The 15,152-nt window shown below is 37.3% G+C and overlaps 1 protein-coding gene across 32 annotated transcripts in view; it reads left to right on the top strand.

Annotated features, from left to right (window-relative positions):
- The window catches only part of ANK2 (ankyrin 2), a 370,609-nt gene that overhangs the window by 297,285 nt on the left and 58,172 nt on the right, over positions 1-15,152 (top strand). For all 32 annotated transcript variants that reach the window (XM_065633268.1, XM_065633277.1, XM_065633275.1 and 29 more), the window contains 3 exons: positions 5,477-5,621; positions 10,888-10,990; positions 11,598-11,701. In XM_065633268.1, coding sequence (XP_065489340.1) covers positions 5,477-5,621; positions 10,888-10,990; positions 11,598-11,701 — 352 coding nt within the window. The remainder of the gene's footprint in view (positions 1-5,476; positions 5,622-10,887; positions 10,991-11,597; positions 11,702-15,152) is intronic.

Consider the following 15,152-nt stretch of genomic DNA (forward strand, 5'->3'; position numbering starts at 1 on the left):
ACATGGTGTGGCAGCCCCACCACCTCAGACTTGCCAGCGTGCCAGGCAGCATGGCTGGCCTTCCAAGGCTTCTGTGCCTTAGCAAGGCGTACGGGTAGTTTGATCTGGTTCGTCCGGTTCTGAAAAGGCCGTGCTTTTATTCTTCGTTACCTGGATTCAATGTAACGCCTTTATAAATGCCATGGTAGCCACCTGTGAAATGCTGGAATTCATTTTGCGGCAGATTAATTTGCGAGAAAACAAAATCTATGTCCCTTCCCCTCCCCACAGATCCCGGAGGGTAGGCATACAGGATTTTCTCTTTCCCTTTGCCTTTCCCTTTGCCTTTCCCTTTGCCTTTCCCTTTGCCTTTCCCTTTGCCTTTCCTTCACCTTCTGTCTTTCTGCAAGTGCTGCTTTGAGCTACCAATAGCTGACATGTTAAGTCATGTATTGATGTATTAAGTCCTGCGTAAAACCATGTGTGAAAACCTGCTTCCCTGACTGGCAAAAAATAAATTAGCCAAGATATAATTTAGGGAAACTTCTAGCGTGTGTGGACCATTAAATAGAGGGTTGCCTTTAGGGAAGTGAAGGTGTCCAAGGAAAGTGTCAGAGAAACTCTGCATTATACATTCCATTAAAGATGCTTCAGGACTTACGTATTTCATAAAGAACTGTGCTTGCCATAGCTATCCCTTCTCCATCTGTTTCTTTTAAGAAGTAGCACTTATGTGGGGAGCTGCAGACTTCTCTGCATGTTGCAGAGAAAACAGTAATTTTGGCAAACTTGTAACTGTATCTGGCTTTAAAAGCATCTATTAAACGCAATTTCCTGCCGTTTCTATCAGAGCCTTCTTTCTTTTTTTATTTATTTTTTTAAAAAACTTTTGCCTATATTTTCTCTGTGTTTTCTGAGAAAAAACTCCAGAGGAATTCTCATACAGCAATTGTATTTTGCAATTCACTTACCTAGCAGGAGAACTGCAGGAATGGTAGGAACTGCCTTTGTTGAAGCTTCCCTAAATAAGTTGATTTTGTAGATGCATATCCAGAATGGTGTGGTGAACATTTAAAAACTGTTCACTTGATCAAATATTTGCATAGCTCCCTGATAACAGTAGGAAGGATTATTTCTGGGGAAAAAAGAAAAAAGCTGGAAAAGCTGGTCTGTTTTAGAAACATTGATGTATTAACAGCAGTTCTCCTGTGAGCCAATAGTGATTTGCTAAGCTGAGAATGGCATGTGGCTGGGTGCCTCAAAGCTACTGTCTCGTGAATGTTACTTTGCATTTAAAACACGTTTTTGACCTCAATGTGGTTCATGATTGTTGCTTGATTTAATCAGTTATATAGGTAGGAAATACCACTCCCTTTTGTTGAATTCAAGAAAACAGAAGTACAGGAATATCAGTGTGAGTCTCCAGCTTTGATGGTTTGATAAATTCATGTGTGTTCAGCCAGACTGTCACTGAAGGAACAGATATGTGGTCTCAGCATGTGGCCTGTTTCTCTTAGTAGCGTATTCAGTGATTTATAATGCTCAAAACCTGTGTTCAAACACATGAAATCATAGGTATCAAAATTAGCTTTTTGTTTCCTCTGTACTGCTGGGTTAGAGTAAGGCAAATATTTACTGAGTGACCAGTCAGATCTGCCCTGGTCCTTCCCTTTCTGCTAACAGGTATCTTAGAAATTAGCACCTGAGATCCATTGCTATATTTGGATATCATGGGTTCATGGTACACAGAATAATATGTGATCAGCATAAAATGTAAAAACCGAACCCCTGTGTCTGCACAACTCTGTGGTCTGGGATGGATGGATCCACCAGCCCAAGAACCTCTGTGCTGCTCTTCACCACTTAAAGTAGATACGCCTTTGGTTGGCTTGGTTGTGACAAAGATGTAAAACTTTGTGTAAGGTGTTACTAAGAACCATCAGTGTAGTTTTCACTCGCCTGTTACTGGTTTCTGTATCAGGCCTTCCTTGCCTTAAGCATAGTATTTAAATCCTAAAGTTTATTTGATCTCCCCATTCCGATCTCAGGTTTACTGTCTCTCCTTTCCACCTTTTCATTCCATTTTCGTCCTTTCCCTCTCTGTACTCGTCTTGGATCCAACCCTGCAAAGTGCCGAGTCTCCAGTTTTGCAGAAGAGCCCACTTAATTTAATAGATTTTGAAGATGGCCAGCACCTCATAGAAATCTTTAGCACCTTGCTTAGCTGGTCCACATCTCCTCACTTATTTTTTGTAGTTTGGCCACTGGAAACAGGTTAATGGACTAACTGGGTAATTACTGAGAGTGCAGTGGGACCGTGACACTTAGTGTGTTATACTCCAGAAAAGCTATCTGTTGTATTGGGAGTTATTTGCACCCCTGAAAAGTAAGAATAATAGCAGCAGCCAGTGCAGGGACTCAACTATTGGCCACTTTTTGTTTAAATATAAATAGATTCTTAATTTCTTTTTTCTTCTTCTTTTTTCTTTTTTCTTACTGTCCTTAGCAGTAAAATGTCAGTGTTTCTTGTAAGAAAGTCCAGGTACTTGATACTTCTTTCTAGTGCATTTTATTTCCTTTCAAACCTGTCCCAAAAGAGATGTTGTTACTCAGAAATCCAGATTTAGGTAAAACTTTGAGACATATTTGAGAGAAGGGCAGTAGCAGTGATGAGGCCAAGGCTGAACAGAAATGCTTTAAGAATGCTTTAATTAGGGCACAGTGCAAGGTCACCCGGTGTTTTGTAGTGTGTTTTCCCCTGTCAAGTAAACCTGTGAGAGTCCGTTGGTATCACGGAAGAACGGAAGGTGTTCTTTCAAGTAAATTGAGGATAAAGTATAAGTGGATAACTCATTGAAATTCACCTGTAAGTTCCTAGATGGCCACTGCAACTCATGGAGCATCACTATCAAGGGCTGTATTTGTTGTGAACTCCTTAGTAAGTAGTGAAAACATTACTATCGTTAATTTGATGGGGAATGTGGTGGCAAGTGAATTGTTTCCAGCATGATTAAAAAGGATAACGTCTTGTACTGCCACAAAACTACCATCTGGTAAGATTTGCTATGTAAAGAAGCTCATGGTCAGCTGAATATGTAGTTTCTTCTCAGCAGGTAACATGTCTGTGTATGTTTTCGTACAGATTCCAGCACAGTGAATTGACTGAGCCTCAGGAATATAGCCATGTCACATATTTAAATGACAACACAATATTACTGGCAGGAATGAGTGCTTATTATGCAGACTCCGAATAATTCCCTTTGTGTATGTGCTATTGCCTTGCAAAGCAGGAATTAAGGCACTGGGGTAGCCACAGTTGTATTAAATGTTATGTTGCTACACAGTCATTTAGACTTAAACATGTATTTTTTTTACCCTTCATGTACTAGGATTGTGCTACTTTTTGGGGAGTTTTGTTTTTGTTCATCTTATTAAGGAAAGATGGAAGAGCACAAGGGGTTGGTGGGGAGTGACTTTAGCTTCTAGTTCACTCACTCAAAACGAGTATGCTAGCAAGTAAGCTGTATTACCCACAGATAAATGTTCTGAAGACATTGTGAAATATTCATGGATAATCTTATTACTGTTTGCAGATGTTCACATCACATAAAAAAAGCTTGTGTTACTTAGACCCATTATTGACAACTCTTAGATGAGAGGCCAAAGCTGAAATAAGACTAGACCTTGGATTTTTTTTCTTAAAGGATGTGGGCGTGATAAAAGCAGTGAAGATTTTGCCTTTGTTTCTATTACAGATGGAATGTCTGGCATGATTATAAGTATCTAGTTTATTTGAAATATAACTTGAAAATCCTTTTATTGTTTGATTAACAGCATTGTCTTAATCTCTTCCAAGTTTTCACTAAGCCCTGTGCTTTATAATGTGACATTCCCAGGCAACAGGAGGCATCATCTGTCAGAAGACAGGAAACATGCAATGATTAAATGCATTTTATTGTTTTCTGTGAAACTGTGCCCAGTTTCTCTGTCTTAATGTGGACAGATGGAATTTTCAAGAGCTTTTGTTCTTATACTGAGAAGATTTAGGCCTTATTTTTTACATATAATATTTGTGGATACAAAAAATATCTTAAAACCCTCAAATGTTACTTTGTTTTAGGTGACAAATTATAAATTATTTATTTAGTAACTGAAACATCAAGCTAGAAAAACTAGCTTGATTTGTTTCATGAAAATAAATACCAAGTACTCTTCCTTTAGGAGTGGACACCACTCCTGTAACTGATAATGCTGGTAGCATTTTGCAGGGAGAGGGGAAACGTGCTGTACCAGAAATAGCAGCAGTAACAATAAATAGGGGGTTTTTGCAATTTTGATGTATTAGGACTTTAAATGCCCTGATGCACAGCTGAATTCTGTTTGAAACAACATGGATACCACTTAACTAACCTTTACAATCCTTCATATTTCTTGGCATATCAGAGGGAATTATTACAGCTGGAATGTGTTGCTCTGGTATGACGGTTCCAGTCTCCTTCACATAACTGAGGTTCAGGTTCTTGACATTTGCCCATGCAGCTTAGAAAATGAAAAACTTGATGATATTGGTGGCCTAGGGTGGTGATGTGCAGTTCTGTGGGCCACACCAAGCCAGGTTCACACAGTAGTAATTAACCATTGGGAAAGTGGCTGCAATCTCCAGGAGAGAAACCGTGTTGCAAATAGGAATGAAAAGAAACATCTACCTCTTGGCAATGTAAGCTGTTAGTCTGCTGGGGAAGAGCAAACTGTGACTTCATATAGACAGAATTTCCTGGGGAAAATAATTTTGTACCTAAAAAAAGAAAAAAAAAAAATTTAAACCCAGTCATTCAGAGTATATGCAGAAATGCTGCTATGTCAGATAACCAATGATCATTTAGGCTTTGATTCATTAAGAATTTCTTTTCTGATTAACAATCGTTACAATCTATGCATGTGAACTTATTCCCAGTTTCTGGATATTGCTGTGTTTTAGAAATAAGAATTTTTTTACTGATCACACAAGGATGTTTGAACATGGGTGAGACGGCCTCAAATGATGTGGAATTTAGACAATGGAGAGTCTAAATTAGTGTTTGCAACTGTCAGGCATAAGGCCACAGAAAACACATAGCTTATAGTCAAGTGAGTGGTTGTATTTAATCATAAACTGTCAGGCTGTGATACAACATAGCTATAGCTATACCAGAGAGCTAAAATGGATAAAGGAACAGAGAGACCACACGTCAGAGTGCAGCAAAGGAATTTTACCCTTACCAGTATGTGCAACAGCAAAAATTAGATTAAATCCAATTGATTAATCACCTTTATTTTGATTTTTTTTTTAATCTTGTTTGATGTGCCAGTTTCATGAAATACATTAATTGCTTGTGGTTTGCAGTGTTTCCTGATGCCTTCCTGATGATTGTACCATCCAGCTGTTAGATTCCAATGTGTAAATGATATCAAACCTGTGTGTGTACTTATCCCTGTCCCTTCTGTGATTGGTTTAAAGGTGATGACACAATGACAGGAGATGGAGGAGAGTACCTTAGGCCAGAAGACCTCAAAGAACTAGGAGATGACTCTTTACCAAGCAGCCAGTTCTTGGATGGTATGAACTACTTAAGGTACAGCTTGGAAGGAGGACGATCTGACAGGTATTTGCCTGGACACATATATTTTCTTGTGATAATTCTGCACACATTGTGTTATAAATGTTTGAAATCTCCTTCTTGGGGCTTTTAATTCAAGGCAGACATGGGATGCGCTTGTCAACGTTTCTTTATTAAGTATGTCAGGGTGCCAAGTTGCCACTTTTTAGGAGGAAGGTGTGGGCAGGAGGCATGATAGTTCCTAACCAGTCTAGAAATTAATACATTTGGCATTAATATTGTACTCAAAGTCTAGTGAAGAATTTGTTTGTGGTATTTATTTGGTTCTTGAAAAGGCATGGCTTGCTTTACTGTGTTTGTGGTCAGGCAAAGGAAGAGGAATCTGCTTGTCTATGGAAAGGGCTTACGAATCATCCCCATCCCCTCCTGTCCTGAGACAGGGTGGGGGGTGCGTAAGTGGACAAGGTGTTTTAGCATTAGGTGAGCTGACTTTTTAAAGTAGTTTGCTGGCTATAGGTATAAGGAAAGGAGGGATGGACTTGGTCATTCTGCCTTGGATTGGCAGTGAGGGTATTGTCAGCAAGCACATTGACTATTTCATCATGGTTGAATTAGCAGGAAAGAGAATATTTTTCCTTCTACTGGCACAGCACAATATTTACGTTGTACATTAAAAAAATAGAAAAAGGTGTGTTCAGTCCCGAAAACTTACTGATTTGCTTATATCTAACGTATTGAACTTAAGCTTAGATGTATTTGCAGAATAACAATGCCTGTCGCTTTCTTTTTTTGGCTTGTTTGTTTGAATTTAGAGAATGTTACAGTAATCTAGAAAAAATATGGAGCTCCCTTGTCAAAATGAGAGTCTGAAACTGGTAGATTAATACCCACAGTTGTACTTTATAATAGGCTACCCAGGTATTTCTGTTTGAAAATGACAATGTCTAATATAAATCAGTAATGTCACCAGACTTACTGCATTTAGAATTAGGGTTCAATAAAGAGGAAGAAAAAAAAAAAGTTGAGATCTTGGCAACAGATGAATTTTTAACCTACCTCGTTTTCCAGTCTCGACTGTTGTTCTGGTAGCGTTTCTGAAGCGCAGTCAAGTCAGTAGGATCCGTTCTGTTTACTTCATTAGGTTATGAATTACTTCTGGAACAAAAGGCGTCAGGAAGCAGTTTGGTTTGCCTCACAGCATGTGTAAATCTCTCATCATTCAGGCCTTATACGCTTGGAGTCTTTGTTGGTTTTTAGACAGCTCCAGTGAATCCACTGAAAACAAAGTGACTGTGTGGCTTTTAAGTCTCTGAGGATGTTTATGAACTACATCAGAATGCTTAAAAATCCAAACCTTTTATCATGTGCTTTCGATGGTAACAAAGTGGTTTGTGTTTTTTAATTTTAAGATGTTGTATAGAAATGATTGTGCAGGCAAATGTTAAGCCAGTTTCTGCTCTCATTTAGAATACTTTAGCTTTTAAATCCTGTCAGTGGACTTCAGTAGATTTTCACTGGCATGAAATCGATGTGTTCTATTTTGTGTTGTATGAAAATTATTTCCCACCCCGTATCAAGCGTGATTATATTGAAATGAAGCAAAATGATAAGGAGAGAGAGAATGAAAGAAAAAAGTACATCTTTCTAACTCCATGGTCTCATTTTCTGTCACTGTCAGGTAACTGGTTGTAATAATTTTCACAGACACTGCTTAAACTATTTTGCTTTTGCTTTAATGTGATTTTCATTGTATTATACTGACTTTGGTTTTTCAAGAAATTCAGCAAAGCGAAATAGTTTTAGCAGTCTAGACTCACATAATCTTATGTATTAAACAATTTGATTTTAAAACATATCTTTTTCTTTTGTAACCATCTTCCGTATTTATTTTATTTCTCTCTCCCCTTCATTCTTTTTCATATGCTTTCATTAGCACCATGCCCAGGTAGGTATTACATAGCATGAAAACATGTCTCTGTATCTTTTTATGGCACCTGTCTCTGTTCATCCATTTTGGAGGGCTGCTGTTTGCTGGAAGGTTGATTTGCAGAACCATGTGAACGACACTGCCGTTGGAGATTGGTTTAGTCTCAAATGAGTATGTAGTGGTGAATACTGATCCAACAGTACTCTCTGTGTAGAAGGGTCACTGTATGATGTAGCTACTGTCCCACAGAAACTTTGCTGATTCCTGGAGCAGGGGAGTTGCACTAGGTCAGGACAGCTGGTAGCGTCCTCCTGTCACCGTGCTGCTGGGAAGGTTAGCCGTTTTCCTCTCTACGTGGAGAAACTGGTAGAATAAAAACTAAAGAGAGTGGATACACTAGCTGGATTCTCCTTCTGGATATTGAGAGCCAGAACTGATTTGGGCCATATCAGATCGCCAGTGTTTGAAAAGACTGTTTCATTGTAAGTCCCTGCCACCTTTGTGGTCTATGACAGGTGTGAGGAAGGCTTTCATTCTTTAGATGGATAAATGTTTTCAATGTTTTTCAATGATACCAAGTTCTTTTCCCAACTTCTGAAACAACGTATGTTTCCCACAACATCAGATACACTAAGTGGGACTAGAGATTCTCGAGCTCTGTCTGGGCTGGCAAGTGGATGTGTACTGCAACATGGTCTCCCAGTCATCCCGATTAGAATCTTGGCTAGCGTATGCTGCTCTTAGTTCTGGATACTACCTGAGCTTTATTCAGGGCTTAGAGAGGTGGATGGTACATGCCTGTGCACTACCTAACACAGGCAAGACACACTCTGATGTTCAGGAGCTTTGTCGTGTTCCTGGATTCCACAGTTCAGTCAACGGCGCTGAATAAAGTGCTATTGACCCTGCAACCCCTGTGACTCAAGATTTGTCAACCAGATTTGGAAAGAATATGTATTTAGACATTAGTTTTGTCTCTGTGATTTATGGTTATTTTTTACAGGGTTCCTGAAGACTCATTATAATAATAAATAATAAGTTCTGTCCAGTGCCACTGCACCCTGTAACTGGGCTGTCGTTTCAGTCAGTACCTTTATTTCTGAGTCTCAGAAGCACAGACCTTAACTCCTGGTTTGCTCTTCATTTAGCTGGTACAGCACATGCAAGAGGGGCAGTGCCATCTGAACACTGGTTTTGAAATTAGTAGGAAATTTAAACATCTGATTTACTGAAGACCTCAGTCATGTTTGTGCATACTTTGCCTGTAGATAAGTCTGTACCCTCAATGTATTGGATATTTACTGGAGCTTACATACACGTACTATATAGTGGATATGTACTGAGCTGCTTGTAGTGGTGGTAATAGCAGTGTCAGGTACTTGCAGGAGAATATGGACAAAATCACCCTACAGATTGCCGGTCAAATTTAGTACATACTCCCTTTCATTCCGTAGCTGTCCAGGATGTGACATTAGCTGAATAGCAGAACCTACAATTTGGATGTTGAACCTCTTACAAGCATTGCATGGCACAGCAAAGCAGTTCTGAAAGTGTCAAACGTTGAAATGAATAAAGGATAATGGCAAATGGGGTCTGCTATTGAGGATTATTTTTCAACCAAAGAACAGATGTTCACTGAAGTGCTCTTGTTACAAACAAGCAAGGTGTACTCTGCCCACCCAGTTGACACTAAAATATTTAACCAAAATACTCTTCAGTCAAGATTCCCTTTCAAAAATTTTTTTTCTGAAACATTACATGCAGACAGTTAGGATGAATCTCTGTCCCTATTGAAATTTATGGTTGTTTTAATGGAAACAGAGTTTTATTCCAGAAATACATAATCCAAATAATACACTAAATATCAACTTTATATGTCTCACCTCTTTCACTTGTCTGGGTGAAAGGCAATTCATGACAGGTAAGAGAGATTATTTATTGTTGATTTTTTTTTTCGCTCAAGATTTTCCTAAGGCTGATACTTGTGTCATACTTATCTTTGCTTTTGTTTTGTACAATCCATCTAGTATGCTAAATAGGCCATTAGTTTAAGTCAGTGTTCAATATCATTGATTATTCTTCAATGTTATATATTTCTAATAAAAATAAGATAATCATTTCCTTCTAAAAATGGATCAAAAAATATTGAGTAGCTATTGTTAAGAAAGGTTGACTGGTCTGAATCAGATGGTAAAATGCGATTTCCAACAAGATCTGCATGTAAAGCACTTGAATCTCATGTCTGTAATGTACACGACTTTTTTACTGCTAACTGCTGAAAATGAATTATCCTTTAAAAGTCTATGTATTTAGATAGGTGGTCTATTGTTCTGATCCAGTGTATTAGTCATTATGAGTACTACTCATGGATGTGTAAGCCAGGAAAATGAAAGCGCTTCCTTCAGTTATTTGTACTATATTCCTCAGCGTATAGAACAACATCAGAGTACACGTACGACATCTGAAGGTGGTTGATCTGCTTTTAAAAATCATTATTGTAATATTGCTGCTAGTAAATATTTAAAGGACAAAACTAGTGCTATTTGATAGCAGAAACCCCATTTACCTTTATATGTCCTTCTGTGGTGTCTTATTTGTCTTTTTTGCTTTTTGCTAGTGAATACTGCAGTTACATTCTGAGCCAGTGCTTGGAAGCAGCTGATTTACTGCCTTGCCTCACTCATTGCTACAGCAACCAGTTTTCTGTAGAGCTGCGTGTACTTACACAGGAAACAGTGCTCGCATTTGGGCTGCCTCTCTAAAGATGCTGTTGGCACACAGAGGAAGGATTTCGTTTTATACAGGAGCTTGCGGCTGGCCACAATTCACCTTGCTGTGTGTACCTTCCAGGGGACAATATCAAGCTTACTTATTTACAGTTTTAATGAGAGAGAATAGATCATAGCAAAGCTTCAGGAAGAGTAATTTCAGCTTTAATTCAGATGTTAGTATTACAGCTTTCCATAGTGGTTTGCTTGTGTGACATAGCAGGAGAGAGAACTTCTCTAAAGAGCCTTACTTAAAAAAAATTCATGCTCTTTATTATAAGGAAACTATCATGGCATAAAGCCAAGTATAAAGTATTGGTGAATATAAAATAAACTGTCATCTAGATTAATCTCTAGGGTTCTGCATTTTGAAGCAAAGAAAAAGTCAGTCATTAGGGACAGAAGCACTTTGTGGCCCTTGGGCAGAAAGGCAGCATAACTCAGATTTGTAAAGCTCTGGTTTTTCCCCCTTGACTATTACACTCTCCCCCTGGAAGCTGCATCATATTGCTAATAGCACGCTTTTTTTTCATTCTCCCACTCGATCTATCATCACACCTTTACAACATCATCTGTACTGCTGGTATATTGCTATGGCATCCCACCAACCTACCAGCCTGCGATCCTTCAGTTCAGACAGGTCCCACACTTTGAGCCATGCCTCCTACCTGAGGGACAGTGCCATGATTGACGACACGGTTGTAATCCCCAGCCAGCAGGTAAGCACATTCTCTTACGGTCACTTATCAGTTGGATAAATACAGGAATATAAAAAATGACAGTTTGGATTTTGCTAATGTGGTGTTTGCTGCTTTATTTATTTTACCATAAATCTTTCTAATTTTCATTGACATTTAACGGCATATTATACTGTACAATATTAAGCTCTATTCCAAAATAAATGGATAAGCTATGTGAATATAGTACAGGGACTGTCTTTATAATGTCCTCCATTTTAATTGATTTTTTTAATGATACTAACAGCCATTGAGCTAAATATTCCGGTGATCTAATGAACTCCAGGCCATTGTCCTCAAAGATACTATTCTGAAGCATGCTTGCAGTTTAAAAAAATACTTAGGAAAATGCCACCTTGGTAAATCACAGCATTCATTTCACTAGGACCATTAACATATGATTACTTTGAGCAAGTGTAAAACATTGCAATAAAGGGTTTCTAATATCTTAATGCTATTATTATTCCTTTTGTTTTGTTTTGTTTTTAAGTTGAAATGCTTCAGGTACTACTATGCAAAATATCTTCTTATTGTTTGGTTGATTCATTGATTTTATTATAGTAAAAAGGAGGGTTTTTTGCTTACCAAGGTAACAACTCTGGCCAAAGAAGCTGAAAGGAATTCATATCGATTAAGCTGGGGCCCTGAAAACTTGGACAATGTGGCTCTTTCTTCCAGCCCTATTCACTCAGGGTGAGTGTATCAATTAGCATTATACTAAAAAAACCCAGAATACCTGCAGTGGCAGCAGCTTTGACTAATGCTTAACTAGGAGTTACATTTTAATTCATTGCCTTCTAGAGCTGTCAATAAATTGTTATGATCTCTTAAGCTCTGAGAATTAAGCCAGTCTGAGAACAAAGACTATCCACTGAAATAACTGCAAGTCAGTGAACTGATGTTGGTGGCTTTCAGTCAAGTTCAAGAGGAATGAAAAATTGACACATACACACACGTTCTGTGTGAATTTTATGGAAAAATAAATACAGTGCCTTTTAAAAGTTAGTAATAATTGAGACAAAGGCTCTAATCACTCCAGACGGTGAGTACTTCTTATGCTAGTGAAGTAGTTTATGTAAGGAGCAACTCTAGTGTTTGGCATGCTTACTGAAAAAATGAAACAAATGATTTTAAACTACGTGAACTGTGTAATAGGGAAGCAACCTAAACATCATGTGCTTTACATGTATTTGGCCACTATGTACACGTGTTCTCACAACTGACTCTTTGTAAGCATTTGCAATTAGGCAAGCTCATTGAAATGGAGTAAAACACATCAAAATGCAGTCCCAGCCAAACTCCTACTTACAAAACTTATCCTGGTTGTCCTCAAAATCTGAGAGTGCATTTACTTTGTTCTAAGTAATTTTATTCTTTACACCAAGTTCTACACTTTTGTCCTGCCATGAGATTTGGTGAGACACATGCAGGTGAATTAATACGAAACTGATTTAATGCAAAAGCATTTCATTTCTGTTGAGCTACGTTGTATACAGCATGGCTGGACATCTCAAGGAAGACTTTTTTGTTAATCTCAAATGAGTCTGCAACGATCTTACAGTCTGTATCTTTCAAAAAATAACACTGAAGTCCAGTTTGGAATGACAGGCAGTCCTGGTCTAGAAGAGGAACAACATTGTCACTATTGTGATTGCAAATTGACTGATACTTGACATGAAAAGTTTGTTTATTAGCTGGTAGCAGGATATTTGGCTGTGGCAAGAGCTGTTTGGATTTGCCTTTCTTGAGCTCTAACTAACAAATTAAACTAAAATACTTAATCTGTACAGTATGTGTATGTTTACATATATGTCACTATGTAAGCTTTAAAATTGTTTTAGTGGTTCATTCTAACCCTAAATAGTTTACAGACTTTTTCCAAAGGATGTATTACTTCCAGAAAGGTAGGTCTTTCCAACTAAATACTTTCTAGAAGAGTGGCATTTATTTCTTGGATGTGCAGTCATGTTGTGTTTTTATTTAAAAAAATATTAGTGATATTTAGATCTTTCTGGATGACCAGGATGCTAGTGGTAGGATAAGAATATCTGATTTTAATAGAAGCAATAGTCTCTGCAGCTTTTTATGAAATATTGACATTTAACACAACACAAATTATGTTCTTCTTTATATACATGCCAACTAACATGCCACTAAATATTGTAATAAAGAAACCTATAATAATAATTACTCAGCCTTTGGAAAAGACTGTACAACACTTCGTATTTTATCTTGCTTAGATTTGGCCGAGTCATTAAGTTATAAACTGTTGGGGTGCATTTTGTTTACATGTCTTTTTAGGAAAATACATTAACTACTAGAGTTGCGCTTGTAATATCTTATTTTAAAAGTGAAACAATTGTAGAAGTATGATGTGTGTGATTGTTACATTCAGTTAGCTGGTACAATGGATGTTTGTCATTTATACCTTTTTCGTCACCTACACTCTTCTGCATACACAGACACACACTATGACTAGGGTTTTATGAGCTGGCAATGCTGATGACATTTCAGGTGCATGCATTGAAGTAACTATATATCTGATGTGAAAGAAAACTCAGCATTTGAAAACAAATCCTCTATAAAGAGTTAGTGATTTTAAGCAAGGTTATAGCCCTTGTTTTCCCCAAGACACTGGAAATGTATTGAATGTAGTCCGAGTTTTCATAAAGTAACACATCAGCAAAGTATTGGACAGCAATTTATTGGCACAGATGATCTCCATTTTGTATTCTGTTCAACCTGAGAAAAAGCTGACACTATTCTCTCCCTGCACTACTTCAGTGGCTCAACCCAGATTGTTGTTGGGTTCTTACCAGTCTCCCATTGTAGGGAAGTGTTTTTGTGGATCACACTGTAACACCCCCAAGCAAAAAAGATAAATTTATAGAGAATTGTTTTCTTGGTGTGCAATTTCACAGCTGTATATTTCAGCCATTGCATAACCAACCTAAACTTGTCAAATGCCTGAAATTTCAGAAGAGAAAAATGTTTTAACCATCCATTTAAAATTTAAATGTAACTATTGCATCAATATGTTGATAATTTCATCAATATGACATAAGAAAGATCTTTGATCAGAGTCTTTGGCAGCCATTTCAAAATCTTAAGAGGTGATGCTGTTTTGGTGCTTGCAATCTCAACATAAGCATCTTCTGGTCGTTTTATGCAGCTAACAGTTTCTGAATAGTTTCATACGTTGGCTTTAGGAAATAAGTAGAAATTCCTGCATTTAAACTACCTTTCAGCAAATCAGATTTGCTTCTCCTGATAAAACTATCTGATCTTGCATATTGAGCAAAGTTAAGGATCTCTGAATATGCCAGAAAGTTTGGGTGCTAAATATCTAATAAGAAAAGAATTTTATTGCTCTGCTGGTAATATTAGGGAATATAATGGATAATTTCCTCCTGAAGAATTATGAGAGACAGAACTAATGCCGACATAAATGCAAATGTGTTCCACAGTTTTAATCTCATACCTCACAATATTCTATTGTGGAATGGAATATTATAATATTCCATTCCATAACAGAATATATTATTTTATTATATATATATATTATATATATATTGTATATATATAAAATATAATATTCCATAATATAATAATGGAATACATGTACTATTTCCATTAAGTTGGAACACAAAAAAGCACTGAACTGAAATATTTCTTTTCACTTGCAGCATGTAGACATTGCTTGACAATATCGTATTCTTATGCCTCTGTCACCCACAGTAGTTAAATGTGAATGGTAAAGATAAGGCTGAATGTAAGATTTTAAAGTATAAATTATGTACAAAATTATGTCATTTTTATACCTGGGTTCTGGTGATACAGTGAAAAAAAATTTAGTTGTGTAGATTTTATTTCTAAGAATTTTACTGACAAATATGTGAAAGTATGGTAGATAAGAAGAGACGTAAATCTTATTTGACATATTATCAGGAATATGGCACTGACAGCAAGGAACTTTGAGTTCATGCTTTGATATTAACTTGCTTTTGTGTTCTAGAGCAAGATACATAGCAACTCTGCAGTTTTTCCAACTCTGATTTGTTCACAGTAAAACTATTTAAGGAAATCTATTGATTTCCTTTATTTACTGTGATGAAGAAGTCCCTATTTGACTAATAGATGACCA

The sequence above is a fragment of the Caloenas nicobarica genome, chromosome 4, assembly GCF_036013445.1.
Source record: "Caloenas nicobarica isolate bCalNic1 chromosome 4, bCalNic1.hap1, whole genome shotgun sequence".
NCBI lineage: Eukaryota > Metazoa > Chordata > Aves > Columbiformes > Columbidae > Caloenas > Caloenas nicobarica.